This window comes from Phoenix dactylifera, chromosome 17 (genome assembly GCF_051530095.1).
Source record: "Phoenix dactylifera cultivar Ajwa chromosome 17, Ajwa_hap1_PhDact_Kaust_v1.1, whole genome shotgun sequence".
Taxonomy (NCBI): Eukaryota; Viridiplantae; Streptophyta; class Magnoliopsida; order Arecales; family Arecaceae; genus Phoenix; species Phoenix dactylifera.
This window is the reverse complement of record NC_143206.1, coordinates 6057744-6074090: the sequence shown is the minus strand read 5'-3', so window position 1 is coordinate 6074090 and position 16347 is coordinate 6057744. Positions and strand designations below refer to the sequence as shown.

Genomic DNA, 16347 nt, shown 5'->3' with positions numbered 1-16347 from the left:
ATCGGCTTATTTAGGTATCCATTTAGGTGTGAAAGTAGATCGGATAATATCTATCTGGATTTATTTTCGTATCTAAATTTATTCGAACACGGATAGAAATTTAAGTATCCGACTAATATTCGTATCCAAATCTATATTTATTAAAAAAAGGATATAGATTAGATAAACAACTATCCGATCCATATCCCAGTATTCGATTCTATTTATAATCCTATTTAATTTTATATAACACTCATTAACTTTTAAGAAAAATAAATGACTGTATTAACATGTAATTAACTTGTTTTAGTATCCACTTAGTAATATTTTTGATTTCGTGGTTATAAAATTTAATTATTCGATCTATATCTATATTTACATTTATATTTTGGATATTCAATTTATGTCCACATCTATTTAAAATAAATATGAATATAAATATTTGCATCCAATTAATATTCATTATATTTATATTTATATTATTTAAATAAAATAAATATAAATTTGAATAAACTAGTATTGGATCCATTAGAACCCAATAAAAAAAAAATTTCTCTTTCTTCCTCACCAATTTGATACGCCTATACCTTTGTGCGGAGGATAGCATTGTCGGGAAGGGTCGATCACTCTTTCTTCTTTCCCTTGCCTCTCTCCGACCTAGGGCACGCCGAGAGCGCTCTCCCGCCTCTCCTACCTCTCGGCTCGATCTCGGACGGTGGCAGGTCGGCGAGGCTTCTGGAGCTCGGGATCGACCACTCTTCTGATCGGCCGCTGATTGAGGTGACTTCTTCTCTGCTCTCTTTCTCTCTCTCACATTCTCGAGACCCCCTCCATCATCCATTAACGTTTCTCTCTCGTCCGCATTTCACCGACGAACTTAGTCTTCCTCTCACCTCATGAGAAAAGGTGAGATTGGGGGTGCTTATAATTTGCAGTTAAGTATAACAATCAACCGTTACTTAAAATTGGAAGAAACTTGTTCCATCCTAATAAAAATAGGTTAAGCTTCCAGAGGAAAAAAAGAGAATTCCAAGCGGACTGACAATCGACATCCCTTTCATTCAGGTTTTACAGAATAGATCATGAGGTCATTTTAATTCCAAGTAAACTCATAAAGATTTTTCTTTTTCCCCCTTAGACTTCTTAATTGAACTATTTAATGGTGCATCTGCCTGCTGGAGATTGAACTCAACTAGTTCTATTTGATTTCTGAGGGATTCTAACTTTTTTTTTTTCATTATTCTATGTAGGAACCTTTTGTTGCAATCATCTCGCCAATTGCTAAAGCTTTTGCAAAGATCTTTGTTTAGAGTCAATATCTTGCCTTGTCAAATATATATATGGGCTGATTCTGACATTTCATGGGAGGAGTTGAAGACGATGAACCACCCTCAAAACGTATGAAATCATCCTCAGAAGATTTGGGGAGTCTCCGTGATAAGTCATTTCTTTCAGAGCGCATCAGTCCTTTGGGAGGCTCAATGGCTAGGCCTTTACCACCCCAAGGGAAAGATTATGTGGTTGGTTCTAAAGGACTAATTAAAAGGGTGGAATTTGTGAGGATCATTACAAAGGCTCTTTATTCTCTTGGTTATGAGAGTAGTGGAGCAGCTTTGGAGGAAGAGTCAGGGATATACTTGCATTCTTCTGGAGTGAATCTTTTCAGGAAGCAAGTTCTTGATGGAAATTGGGATGAAAGTGTGGTTACGTTGCATAAAATAGGACTTGGTGATGAAAGTATCATAAAATCTGTATCTTTTTTGATATTAAAGCAGAAATTCTTTGAACTCATGGAAAATGATAGAGTCGTTGATGCATTAAAGACATTGAGAAGTGAGATAACTCCTCTTGGCATTGACAAAAAACAAGTGCACGAGCTTTCTTGTTGTATTGTCTCTCCTCAGCAGCGAATGTTACATGGGCTTGCCAATCTGGGAATTGAGACTTCAAACTCACGACTGAAGCTTCTGGAGGACTTGCAAAAATTGCTTCCTCCCACGATTATGATACCTGAGAGAAGATTAGAGCATTTGGTTGAACAGGCTCTCAGTGTGCAACGGGAATCTTGTTATTTCCACAACTCTTTGGATAATTCGCTGTCATTGTACGCCGATCATCAATGTGGGAAAGACCAGATTCCTTCTCATACAGTGCAGGTTCGAACTAGTATCTGATAGAGAATTACACTTTTTTATCATTACATAAGTAAAGCATTTCAATCTCTCTCTCTTTATCTGTGCGTGTGCCCCCACCCCCCCCACCCCCCCCTTCCCACCAAATCCGATTCTTTTCTTGGAAAATTAGTTTGAGCATTGTGTTCTATTATCTAGCTATGATTCTCTTTCCTTGGGAATTCTTTGACATAAATTATTCTTTATACTCTCATGCACTTCCAAACTTTCTGGACAAAGGAGTGCAACATTGATATCATAGAAGCCAATATCGAGAACAAATTCCAAGAATTTAGTGCTATAAAACATTCATTTAGAATGAAATCTTTAATCTGAAACCATAAGCACTCCATTCAGGAGTTCTTGATTTCAGATACCTTGTTGACATATATTATAGTCTATTACTTGATTAATGGTGCCACCAAATCATATGTTACACTAGCAACACCATTGCATAAAATATTGATTGGCAGTTGAGGCAAGGGAAAACAAAGGGAAGAGATTGTGGAAGTATAGGTGGGAAGAGGGGAAATAAGTTGCAATTTCGAGGTGAGCTGCAACATGTAGGTTCAGATGAAACGATGGAACATATTGCATTTTAGACTTGAGTCATACTAAGACCTTAGCTTTGATAGCTCGTCAAAGGGTTACCAGGGTCAGGTATTGAAGTATCTAGGATGAGGGGATTGCATGGGATGTAAAAAGATGGTTTGTGAGTTTGTATAGCATATAGAGAGTTATCATGAAATCTTGACTTTGTTTGAAGATAGGATTGAACTTTCTAATGGAACCTTTTGAGTTTGCCTAGAACCAAAATAACATTTTGAACTCCCTTGGACATGGATTTATCAGATAGGCTAAAGTCCCATTTGATTCAACGAAGAGAAAAAAGAAGGGATATGAATTGTTATTCCAATTGGAATTTACTTTCTCCATAATTTTTTTTTATTTTTTTTGGATGGGATAAATTTCTTCTGAAATTAGCTAATGGTTACTTGTTATACATCATAGAAAAATATAATTAACCCCAATCTCATTTTCTTCCATGAAGTGAGAGGAAGGCTGAGCAGTGGGAGTGAGAGAGGAAAACACTTAGGGTAGAGTTGTGTCATAGGGTTGAACGGGGGCCAATTGGAAGGGATCTCAAGAATCGTGGAGGAGATTAACGATATTCAGAGTGTTTGGTGGTTGGCTAGGTTAAGAGTGGGTGATCGAGGGAGGAGGTAGGGGGGCAGGGGTAAGAGTTATATGGAGTATTTACAATGTTGAATTTGATGAGAGGGGTGTGTACTGTAGCATGGGCGAGAAGGATGGATGATGGTGATAGCTGTTGGAGTTAGATGGATGAGACTAATAGGGGCCTATAAAAGGGTGGATGAGGGTGATAAGGTTGAGTATCAGTTGTAGAAGGTTGTTAAGTTGAGGATTGAAGCATGGTCAAGAAAGGCCATGTGAGAATGGACACCCACAATGACCTTGTTTATTTCAATCTCCCCCTGCCAGCAAACAACCTTTAAACCTGTGTCGTGCACGATTTGTGACACAACAAATGAAATAATTTATTATTCAAAATGGTAGAAGATAGAAAACAATGGTCTATTATGCAAAGTTGGGAAGTTTAAAGAAGAGAGGAATTAAATTCATCAATGAAATTTTAATAAATAATTTTCAAGTTGAAAACTTACAAAATTTCAAGCTCCTTCTAAAAGGCGTTATAGGTATCGATTTAAATGTCCCAAAAAGCCCATAAAATTCAGACCCAACTTAGTGGATCAGTTATGGTTGAATAACTCAAAAATATCCAGAGTTGATTCTGTCTAGATGGAACTAAGTTTATCCCTTATCCATCTTTGATTAGATTTGGTTTGACAGGAAAGTAAGAGAGGAATTGTTGCTTCCTTACTGTTGGGTGAGGAGAGGAAACATAAGGAGAGTGGTCAGTAGATTTGGGTATATTTTCTTCATTTGGCTTAATATTATCTTCAAATTCTCAAGAAAAGGTTTAATAGTCTAAGGCAGGTCAAAACCCATGTCATGTATAGTTTCGGGAAAAGGATGGGATTGCACTCTATGTTACATTGATTTTGGTATGAGTGTTAGATTTGGGTGTCTTTCAAATTGTTTTATTCTACAAGCATCTCTTGTAGACTCATACTTGAGTGTCATGCTTATTCCCCATGAATGCGTGTAGGGGTGTGGCTGTATTTATGCCTTAGGATAAATGGAATGATCTAAATAACAAAGACTTCATTGCTCTACGAAAGCTTTATGCATGCCACCCATGTACAATGCTTTTCATCTTATATTCCGACCCACTTTTTAATTGCATGTTTTGACCTCCTCTAACCATCGATCTGGCAAAGCCCGTGATATGGTACTTTTGGATTATTTCTCGTAACATGCATCATTGAATCATTCCATATAATACTATGTTACACAATCTTATAAATTAGAGAAACATCTTTGCGCATTTGAAGGAATTAATGAATTTATAATAAGATATAAATCCTTACGAGACCTGCATAATATTTGTAAAATCAACAATGTCATCTTTCTAAAATCAGGTTAAAGGATCAAAATATTGGAGTTGGAGAATGCTCGGTTCTTAGCCTAACATCAATCCTCTAAGCTTGTAGTGATTTCCTAGCCTCTTCCAATATAGTCAATTAGTTTTTAAAAATTTCAAAAGGCTATAATCATGATCGGTGGAACCATCCTGAGCCATACCGGCGGCGGACCGGGACGGTTTCAGCAATGAAAGCGAGACCGGTGACAGAGGGGGAGAAGAAGAGAAAAAGAGAAAAAGAGAGAGCGGGAGAGGTAGGGAGAGGGAGAGGAAGGTGGAGGCTGCGGAGCTGCCGCACGGAGAAGGTGGAGGCCAGGGAGTCGTGAAGGAGGGGCTCCGCTGAAATAGAGGACCAGAGGGGGGCCCTTTTATTTTTTGCTATTTTTAAGTAAAAGTCGCAAAAATAAAATGACGCTCCTCCGATCGTCCGTTTCGAACGAAATAGGAGACCGGAGGCGAAGCCCCTCCTCTGTGGCTCCCCAGCCTCCGCCTCTTCCGCGCAACGTCTCCTCGACCTCCGCCTCCTCTGTGCGGCGGCTCCTCGGCTCTCCACCGGCTCTCCGCCGGCCTCCCTTAGCTTCTCCCTTCTCTCTCTTTTTCTCTCTCCTATTCTCCCTCTCCTCAGCCTCTTCTACTATATCGGTACAGGGCCGGCACGGCACGGCACGGGGCCGTTCTGACTTGTGCCGCTGAGCAACCGGTCTGGGGCCCGGTATCGACACAGCAAGCACTGGCTGTAACTATACATACTCTAGTATTCATTGGAAAAGATCAACATATAAAGTTGACATTGACATTATTCCTTATGTGTTATATATTTGTAGAAAAACCAGATTTCCTTTGCATTAGTTTTTCTCCTCTACCATAATTATATCCTATGGGGTTTTTGCTTGTAGGATATGTTCCAAGACATAACACTAATAAATGCATCAATTTTTTTTTTCCTTTTTTCCTTTTTGGGCCATTTTTTCATAACATAGCTTATAAGTTGCACTCTCATTAGGTATTTAGGTTTGAACACTAGTTTGATTTTGACCTTGAAAGGGTCAAATGAGTTTCAGTTTAGGCAGTTCCAGTGGTTTTAGTATCTTCAGCCTAGTTTTGTTAGTTTTAGATTTAAAAAATGAGAGAAATTAAAAAAGGACGAAATTGATAAATTAGAACAAATGAATTGAGGAAACACTATGATATCATTTCTAAGAATATTGTATTGTTTGAGACCTTTGAGGACATCAGAGACCTTTGAGGACATCATTTAGGCAGTTTTATCTTAAAACAATGTATTTGTATGTATATATGGGATGCAAATGTGCATCTATTAATGCATTTATTTATATAATTCGTTTTCTGAAAAAAGAGAAAAATAATCATTATATATGTTTCACATTATTTTGTAATATGTCATTTTATTATTTGATGGCATGCTAATGCATAAAATTTTTAATATCTATCTGGTTAAGGCTCTAATATAGGCAAACTTACATAAAACAATTGGCTCACTTTGAATTTCTTCATAACCTAGTATCAGAATTGAAATCAAAACTTCATATCATGCTAGTTATCTTTCTTACATCATGTGCCCCTAGAGGTGCCATAAGGTTGATTTTGTGCATGATGACAGAAAATTGAACCAATATTGCACCATATATAGCTGATATTCTTGAGAAATCTGAGCATAAACCAAGATCTATGGTGCAAAAGAATAAAATGCTATACAAACTCTCTTTAGGCAAATGTTTCGGTTGCCGACATAAGTCATGGTCCCTCGCACTACTTGGAGAAAGCTGTTGGCTATTTGGATTATCTTGCTCAAGTAGCTTTAGTTGTTCCTTCTATTTTCATTATTCATCTTCTTACTATCCTAGCAGAAAAATCTCTGTCATGAAAGCATTCCAGATAAGGGGCAGAGAAGGGGGGAGGGGGAGGTGAAACTTGAAAGAGGCTAGAAGGAAGAGAAGAAACAAGAAAGAGGACAGATGAAAAAATTCTGTTTCTAACTAAGATGGTCTCAAATGTCAAAACCTATTCTATGGACTAAAGTAGGTATTATCAGCTTCATGCCTGCTAGAGTATTGGTTATATTAAGTGTCTTAATCTTGCTAATAGCAAGCAGTTCCTGATGGGTGAAAGAAAACCAAGTAATATCTGAAGTGTGTTTATCCAGCACTACCTTAATTATGGAACCTTGTGCCTATTTATGTTAAATTTTAGATTGAATGCTCAATCTCACAGTCATCATGGTAATATTGTCACACGAAATTTTCAATCTGAAACTGATTTTTCCCAGTTATACACCATGAGTGAGCATGACCAATTACCTAGGTACCTTTTTAACACAAACAACATGCATCAACAAAGAAGAGCGTATATATTTTATGTGTAACATATCAAAGATTGCAGGGAAGTTTTGGCAACCCTTGGGGTTTCAGCTTTGTAGTACGATATGAAAAATATATCTGATCAACTTGCATAAGCTATTGTTTTGATTAATTTCAGTTTTTAGAAACTTAGTTATTGACAATCTTCTAAGCTAATATACTACTGATTTGGAGCAGGTATTGCAAGCACACAATGATGAAGTATGGTTTTTGCAGTTCTCAAATAATGGGAAATATTTAGCATCATCATCGAGTGATAGATCTGCAATTATATGGGAGGTAACTTTTAATTTTGGATTTTGATTGGAGATTGCTTAGTCTTCTCCCTTTTTCATAACCTTGTTGGTAACTTGATCTCTCCCATCAATCTGGTTTAACATGCGGTTAGAATTGGAGTTTACTTTTGTTGCCTTCTCCATATTCTTAGTGGCGAGGATGCTACATAATTTTGCTACTTGTTTATTTGTAAGATAAAATAGTGAACGATATGAATTTTTTCAACTATGCTGATTTTTTTTTTTTCTTTTTGTGATATATGCTCGTTTCAGAGATAGATTCAATAGAAATTTTGCAAGCCATTTACGAAAGCTTTTCAGGAGAAGAAATTAGAGGACTCACCCTTTGATTCCATCATCTCTATCAAGTGATCTCGTTCAGTAGGTTTCTTCTAGATCTAGTATAGCGAACAATGTTGTCATTGATGCCCTTGTGTAAGTCTACTATCATTCAACACTGTGAGCTGCTGTTATCCAAAGATATAAATGTGCCTGCATAAGGACTTTGCCAGCCAAACCACTTGTCTCTTTAAGAAGTCCCTCCATTTTCATTTTGTATTGTAGATTTTAAACTTTTACCTGACTTTTCTTCGATATATGGAAGTACTTCATCTCATGAAAAACATAGATACCCTTATTTAAAAAAATCATAAGCCTGTCTACCATCTTTGTTGCCATTTTTTTTCTGAGTGCTCGATCATCAATAAGTGTATGTAGAACTGCCAAATGAGTGAGTTGTTTGCGAGGCAGCTTGTGATCAGCCAAAAATGTGGTTTTAGTTTGGCTTATTAGATTAGCAAATGAGCCAAGTTAGAGCTATGCTTAGCATGCTTTAGCTTAGCTGGATTAAGCTCAAAATATCAAATATAAGGAATTTATAAATATTATGCATTATTTAAATTTTATATAAATTTTTATATTTTTCTATTATAAAATATATGTATATCAAATCGAATGAATTCGACTATAAGGTTAATATACAACCAGGGGAATTAGCTCAAAGTATATCAATAAAGTCCTTGAGTGATCTCAAGCTCTCACCAGCTTTCTTAAACAAGCAGTTTGTGAACAGCTGTAGTTGCTCTCAAAATTAAACTTGCTGGCTCAAGTTCAGCATGACTAGAGAATGAGCCGAGCTTGAGCTAGGCCTGGCTCACTATGCTCAGCTCGTTTATACCCCTGCATGTCTTTCCACAATGATTCAGCAAGAAATTTGAAAGTACGCTTAAACTTTGATTTGTAATTTTGGAAATTCTTAAGTTTGAACTCTCCAATGCTCAGTTATGGTCTAGGCTGTTTTGTTATCTATTCATTTCAGAGACCCCCTTATGCGTTGTTGATCTCTGTTGTATGTGCATAGATATGGATTCTCATAGTTGTGAGATTATATGATGCGAAAGACGGCATGCCTGGTATATGGACCATCATTCACATGGAGGATCTACTTCTGTGTTCTTGGATATATATGACAAATGCATGATCAAATGTGCATCCCTTATTTTTAGAGCATGATCAAGATAAGATTGGTGGGAGCATATAGACATACCCCTTTTTCTTTGGAAAACTACAAATAAAGGGAAAATGGTGTATAATCATAATCATAATCATCAAGCCTTGTCCAAGCTATTTGAGGTATTGTCTATGAATCCTCATTATCCCTAGTTATGGCTACCTCCGATTTTATATCAAGCTTTTCTATATCCTTTTTGACAACTTCCATCCATGTTACATTAGGCCTTTCTCTCCTTGTTGTATATACTTCAACAAAAATTAAAGTATCTCCTTCTTATTAGAGCATCTTTGATTTTTTTTTTTCACATGGCCATACCATATTAGAGCTCCTCATACATCCTTATTTCCCACTATGCTTCCTATTTTTCAGTACGTCCATCTCATAATTCTGTTTTTTGCTGCATTCAATTTTGTTTTCTGGGAACCACTTTATTGCCCAACATTCTGAGTCATACAAAGTTTCAAACCTTATTGTTGCACTATAAATTTTTTCTTACGTAATCTACATGCAAAGGAAGATCAATTTTTTTTTACTTAAATAAACTCTTAATAAGCTGATTCACCCATATTTGCATGTTATCTCTTGGAAAGAGAACTCAAAAAAATTTAGAAGTTCCATTTTGTGGGGCTGTCGCTTGTGCTTTCTTTCATTCTTCAAATTTGAAGTCTTGACCTCCTTTATGGCTCCTCTGTGGGGTGAGATGTGCTTCTTTTCATTATAATTCTTTTTTTTGTCTTTTGATTTGGTATGATGCACTCTGCATTTTCTTTTAGTCTTTTTTACTACTTATCAACAAAGAAATGATCAATCTTCAGCAGGATTCGGTAAATTGCCCTTTTGAATTTATTGGATCAAACTATTTTCCTTGGATAACTCACTAGATCTGAATGATTGTGCTTTTCATATTTTTATCAAAATGAAGTACCTGTACCCTGTGTAAGCTTGATAAAGAGAAGGCTTTTCATTTTTACCTTTTCTCAAGGTAAAGTACTGACTATTTCCTGATGGAACTAGATGTTCCAGCTGCGTCGAGCTCTTGCTACAACAATACGATCCTTAATTATTTTGAAAGTTTACAAAGGCTTTAAGTTCTCATTAATTGCTGCATCTTGTATAAGTATAATCAAATAGCCCAAACTTTCCTTCAGGTGGCTTAAGTTTCACATTGCATTTTGCTTGAGTCACCATATCAAATAATACATAAATTGGATGAACGTTTGACTTAGTTTTGGTTTCTATTTCGATACCTTGATTGGAGTTTTGGTTTTGGCAATTTCAGCGATTTCAGCAGTTCTGCTTCAAGTTTCGGAGTTTCAACTAAAAAAGCTAGGAAAAATCTGAAAGATGGTAAAAAAAAAAGAAATCAAGGTATCATTTGATTGTGTTTTAAGTTATCTGGAGTCATAATTTATAAAATTTGAGTAATTTTAATCTGAAATTAAATTATGTTGAATTTATGTTAAATATATTACATGAGTGTACCAATTTCTTAAGTGAAATACCCAATATCAAGCAATCAAGCATAAACTAACAATACAAGTATACGGGAGTATAAAATAAATCAACTTTACCTATTCAACACCACATATTATTGAAAGATGAGTTAATAGCGGCAATCATCATTGGCACAATGTGGGTTGGAGTATTGATAGAGATGAGGATAAAAATGAGATGGTTCCCCACAAATTCAAAAAATTATGAACTGTTTTATTTATTGTACATAAAAGTAATATTTTTGTGAAATATATTCTATATAGTTGTTTATATTGTAAAATACTAAGATAAGGGTTATTAGAAGTCTGTCTTGGCCGTTAAGAATTATACCTATTTTATATTTCTTTTTAGCTCAAGAAACAAAGAAAATCCATTGAAATTTGTATTACATAGTACATAGCTGATGTACATTAAACAAAGAAATAACAAATATATGATAGAAAACATCAAAAGAAAGATTAAAAAAACATTTATGGCTACCTTTAGCCAATTTTGGCCGAAATTGACCAGTTTCTGCTAAAAACTAACTGTAACTGCTGAAACAGACCAAAATCTGAAACTGGGGGTCAGTTTCAGTTTGGGTCAGTTTCAGTTTGCTCTTGGTGGAAATTGATCAGTTTTGGCTGGAACGGATTAGTAAAACCATGAATTCGACCATCCAAGATGGATCTTGTTTTTTTTTTTTTTCTTTTATACTAACTCTCATGATTAGATCTGTTAAACTTCTAAGATCTGATTTGCAATCAGAATTAGGAGGAAAGACACTCAAATTTGAAATTTTTCTAACTTTAAGTCAACTGAATTTCTGGCATCAGGTCACTTCCCACATTCCTTGATGGTGGATCCTGATCCTAATATTATGGAAAGTCAACAATGATGGACAGCATTTGGAAAGTAGAGAAGTACATCTTTCTTGCAACATTAACAAAATATCACTTCAAAACCCTATCATCTCTCCTAAATTTTCCCCTCTACTTTCTTTATTGAAGGTGGACTAACGCAAAAATAAATGTTGAATGAAAAGAAGAAAATATTCTTTGATTATATGCTGAAAAATATCAAAGTAAAAAACCCCTATTCTGTCTTCTCATTGGCTGTCTCTCTGCATTTTTCTTCTATTTTTTTGGATAACTCGAAGATTTCTTTTTTGATGAGTGGAAGATGGATTGACACAAAAGGTCCTTGAATGGAAAGAAGAAAATAATCTTTGATCATATGCTGAAAAGTAGCAAAGTGAAAAAAAAAGCCAGTCTTCTGTCTTCTCAATTGCTGTCTCTCCACATTTTTCTTCTATTTTTGGGATAACTTGAAGATTTCTTTTCTGATGAGTGGAACCCTTGATTACGGGATTGATTGGTCCCTAGGTGTAAATTGTTAAGTGAGTGATCTCTACAACTGAAAACTGTCTAGTTATTGTTTTTACCAACCATGTTCCAGTTATGGACCAAGAACTCTCCATGTTCCATATGTTGTAATTTATTTCATCTTCCAACGAACACATATTTACTTCCTAAACCAGGATTTGTTACTTTGAAATCCTAAACCCTCTTTAGGACCATAACAGTAACCACCCTTACTCATTTACTTTCATTTCTCCATTCTCACCTTTTGGCTTCGTGTTCCCCTCTAAGCAAGAACAGACCCAAGGTGAATAATGATCTGAGATATATCGTGTAGCAGACAGTACAGCATGTACCTGTCAACTCCAGCAAACTTGGACTTACTCTCAACTTCTTTAGAGAACTGAAGTTGAAATATTTGGAGGTATCCTCCATATTTACATTATATATACATCTATAATCTATTTTTTATTAATGGTAGATACTCTCCATGATATTGCATAGGCACTCTAAGTGGATCCGAATAGAACTTCAAAAGCACTAGTATTTTGTCTCCTAAAAAACAATCTTGGTTCAGTTCTTGTTACCTCCCTTAGAAAGACAGCTGAACCCACTTAATTTTTTGCTTGATGTCACGGAAATTCTGCCAATTTTATGATGGCAGATGTATCTTTTCCTCTCTTAAAAGGGAAGTAATACTTGAGTTCCTCTCCTGTTTGAAATTAGCCATCTTTCTTATGCTTAGATGAACACTATTTCCTATTTTATTTTAGGTCCATGAAGATGGGGAACTGTCATTGAAGCACATGCTAACTGGTCATCGGACACCTGTGCTGATGGTCGCGTGGAGCCCTGATGACCGCCAGCTACTCACATGTGGAATGGAAGAAACTGTAAGGCGTTGGAATGTTCGTACTGGAGATTGCCTCCATGTCTATGCAAAAAGTGGTCTTGGCCTGATCTCTTGTGGCTGGTTCCCTGATGGAAGACAAATTTTTTCTTGTGTGGAAGATAAGAGCACTTGCTTGTGGGATTTGGATGGGAAAGAACTAGAATCTTGGAAAGGGCAGCGAACTACTAGGAGCTCTGAGATGGCAGTCACGAAAGATGGCAGGTGGATAATAAGCATATGCAGGGAAACTGCAATTCTGTTGCTTGACAGGGAAGCAAAGCTGGAGAAGCTGATTGAAGAGGACCAGACAGTTACTTCGTTTTCACTATCAGGAGACGACAAGTTTTTGCTCATAAATCTACTGAACCAGGAGATTCACTTGTGGAGCGTAACGGATGATCCGATACTTGTCACCAGATACACAGGTCACAAGCGCAGCCGATTTCTAATAAGGTCTTGTTTTGGGGGTTATGAAGAGGCTTTCATTGCTAGTGGAAGTGAAGATTCCCAGGTATGAAGCACTTAATTCTTTTTGTTTGTTAAGATTAGTCAGTTGTGAGCATTTATGTAATCACTGGCCCTGCATTTTGGGCTCATGCATGTTTCAGTAAGACAATGTACTGAGAGAAGCAAACATGGTAACTTGTGGTTTTGGTTTACTGCCTATTGCTAATGGATTTCTATCCAACTGGAGATATGGGATCAGGTTAGATTGCTTGGAAAGTCTCAGTTGATAATATGATCCTTTACGTGTGTGCATGGATATGTTTTGATAAGGCATACTCCCATATCAGGTGTAGTTAATTCTCTGAGAGTTTTGGATTTTGAAAAGGCAATAAAGTAGAAAGTTAGCACACATATAAGAAGGATAGAAAAGTATGTTAATATTCAAAATCGTTTATTTTTAAGCTTCCAACACTGCTTAAATTTCTTAGAAATATCACTATTTAAGTTGTGTATTTTGATTGATATGGATGTTCAGTTGGTGAACTTATAAAATGAATAATAGCTTTACTCATTATAACGTACAAATACATATAGCAGTCTGTCTTACAAGTAAGTTTTTTATTTTCTGATTCTATCACTTGGAGCCCTTTAATTTTGCATGAACTGCAATTGATCTGCTGACTGCTTTGCTTTTACTGCTGTGATCATTAATAGTTGACAACCATAGAAAATTGAATGATGATATTGTGATTGTCTCCTAGTGGATGATGAGTAAGATAAATTCTTCGTTGCAATTATGCCTATAAAATATGTAAAGAATGACCAGATATTTGTTTTCGTAACATGAACTTTGGGCAAGTTAAAAGTTTTGTTGCTTATTTTTTCCTGCTTCGATGACTGGGATAAACTTGAAAAAAAGTCTTCCTGTGTTACTTAAATCTATACCACAGTAAGTCAAATCAATAATTTCCTCCTCCATCTTTCTTTCACTAAGCTTATGGATAATATCATAGTCTATAGTTGCTTTTTGATTGACATACTTTGTTGAATATCCAGTTATTCTTGGATATTTAGTTGTGGAGGATTGATGATCAAAGAAATGTAACAGAACTGAATACATAGTTTTACAGTCTCTCTGGAAATTCACATTGCAAACCATATTCTTTCGTAGCTTAAGAAAGGAGGCTATATCATTGCTATGAATTTTTGTTTGGAAATTTTGGTCTGTACTGAACCTGTCCAAGAGGAGACAATGTTGATGTCCTTACTGATGACGGGATAATTGTAATATCAGGTGTATATTTGGCATCGGGGAACTGGAGATCTCATCGAGGCATTACCAGGACACTCCGGTGCTGTCAACTGTGTCAGCTGGAACCCAGCAAACCCTCACATGCTTGCATCAGCCAGTGATGACCATACAATCCGCATCTGGGGACTAAAAAAGGCTACCTTGAAACGCAAAGAAGCTTACAGCAATGGAGTCATCCACCACTGCAATGGAAAATGTCAATGATGTGAGACCATTCAAGTGGTCAGGTTCTTAAATTCCTTAATCAGTCCATTGACAGTATAAACCCCTTGTTCTCCATTTTGTGGGCAGTCATACAAAAGAAGCCTGTAAACGTGAACAGCTGCTACCAGCCCATAAACCATCTAATACGATTATTTATTTCTTCCATTCATTTCTTAATTGAAGCAGAATAGAAATTTAAGTTATGTTATCGGTCTTCATGTCTCCTAGGTAAATTTAGCTTTTTGCATCAAGCTTAATAATGACTTTCAATTGAATCACCATGGTATGCTCATTTACTTACTTGGCCCAATATCTGTATGCAGATTCATAAACTTTGTTGCTTGCTACTTTTTTTTACCAGCCAAATGATACAAGTGCTTTTTGGTATGGTTCATTGGACAGATTATTTAGTGGTATACCCTCCCAGATTACCATTGAACGCCAGAATTAAGAGGTGCAGCTTAAAAAACTTTTATGTTTCATGTCTGCGAATGAGAGGTTGAGGAGATGCAGCTTGATCTAATGTGCTTGGCACCAATTTTGCTACTTGCATAGACTTAATGATTCGCTTTGCCAATTTCTGGAATTATTGAGGAATGGAGAAGTCACGAAAAAGATCTTCTAATCATCATCATCATCGTCATCTTATCATTCAGATTATCAACCATTTTCACTAATGATAAGAAGGAAAAATTCTATGGGTTTGCGTAGGCAAAGAACCTATGTATGACGCTTCAGAAACTACCATCTAATTTTGCCAGTCCCCGTTCCCACACCATTGCATCATTATCAGTATGTCATTACCTAGTTCGACTCCCTAGTCTATTCTTCCGGTCTTTGGTATCTTTATAAATAAGTAAATAAAACCTTCTCAATTCTAATTTGCATCTTTATAACAAGTGCAATGAACATTCCTAGTTCCAATTTGGCTTCTTCAATCAGCTAATGATGCCAAATTCCGGAAAAGATAAAAGTACGTATGTTCTGTCTTCTCTTGATTTGCCCAAGGATGCCTAAATTCAACAAAGTTGACAGGTGCTGTGAAAATGAACAAAGGCAACAAAAAACCTGATTGCTGTGAGAACAAGACAGCATATAGATAGTTTATGCATGCTAAAATCAAGCATATGACCGCACAGTCAAGCCAGCCCAGTCTATTAAACCTAAAAGCCTTTATGGTGCATGGTTTACATTGCGGAGTGATGTATAGTGCTCTATGGCTACCATTAGAAGATGAACGGCCATTAACATCAATGTGCACCATGTATGGCACGTAAAGCTATTTTATTTGATAGTCATTTTTCCGATGGTAACTATCAAGTATTGTACAGTACTCTGCGATGCTAATTGTCCACCACCGAAGATCCATGCTCTGTCCATTAACAATGGCAAGTTCTCCACCTTGTTACCAGCCTTGTCCCCCCAAGTCCACCAGAGAAACCCATTATTCAAAGTCTTCTTGAGGAAATTTCATTTATTCTCTTCTTTAATCTGCCGAAAGTTCTCAGTTCCATTTAAAGTGGTCAGAAGGGCAAGTGCATGGACCCCAATGAATGACTGTGGTAGATTCTTAAGAATACCAGAAGCGGATGGATCCATTTAACAGGGGAAGTTCACTGCAACTTCCTCCCCTTTCCTTAGAAGTGCTGATGGTGATTGGATTCTACAGCTTGAGAGAGTGATTAAGCAATCAGAACAACAGAAGCACCTAGAAGAGGAGCATTGAGAAACATCACTACCTACCTTGTTGGAGTGTGGACATCGCTGCTCCCAAAC

The 16347-nt window shown here is 36.5% G+C and overlaps 1 protein-coding gene across 1 annotated transcript; it reads left to right on the top strand.

The window, feature by feature from the left end:
- Positions 1-550: 550 nt before the first annotated feature.
- On the top strand, positions 551-14736 carry LOC103696220 (WD repeat-containing protein 26 homolog). The gene is made up of 5 exons (XM_008777763.6): positions 551-759; positions 1230-2135; positions 7272-7373; positions 12490-13119; positions 14350-14736. Exons 2-5 carry the CDS (start codon positions 1341-1343, stop codon positions 14569-14571), a joined length of 1749 nt encoding a protein of 582 aa, XP_008775985.2. The 5' UTR covers positions 551-759; positions 1230-1340; the 3' UTR covers positions 14572-14736.
- Positions 14737-16347: the final 1611 nt, after the last annotated feature.

Bases quoted from the DNA above. Each gene is read 5' to 3' on its own strand.
- LOC103696220 (XM_008777763.6), top strand. From the start codon at position 1,341: ATGGGAGGAGTTGAAGACGATGAACCACCCTCAAAACGTATGAAATCA. The intron at 2,136-7,271 runs GTTCGAACTAGT...GATTTGGAGCAG, and splicing joins TTCCTTCTCATACAGTGCAG to GTATTGCAAGCACACAATGA. The intron at 7,374-12,489 runs GTAACTTTTAAT...ATTTTATTTTAG, and splicing joins GATCTGCAATTATATGGGAG to GTCCATGAAGATGGGGAACT.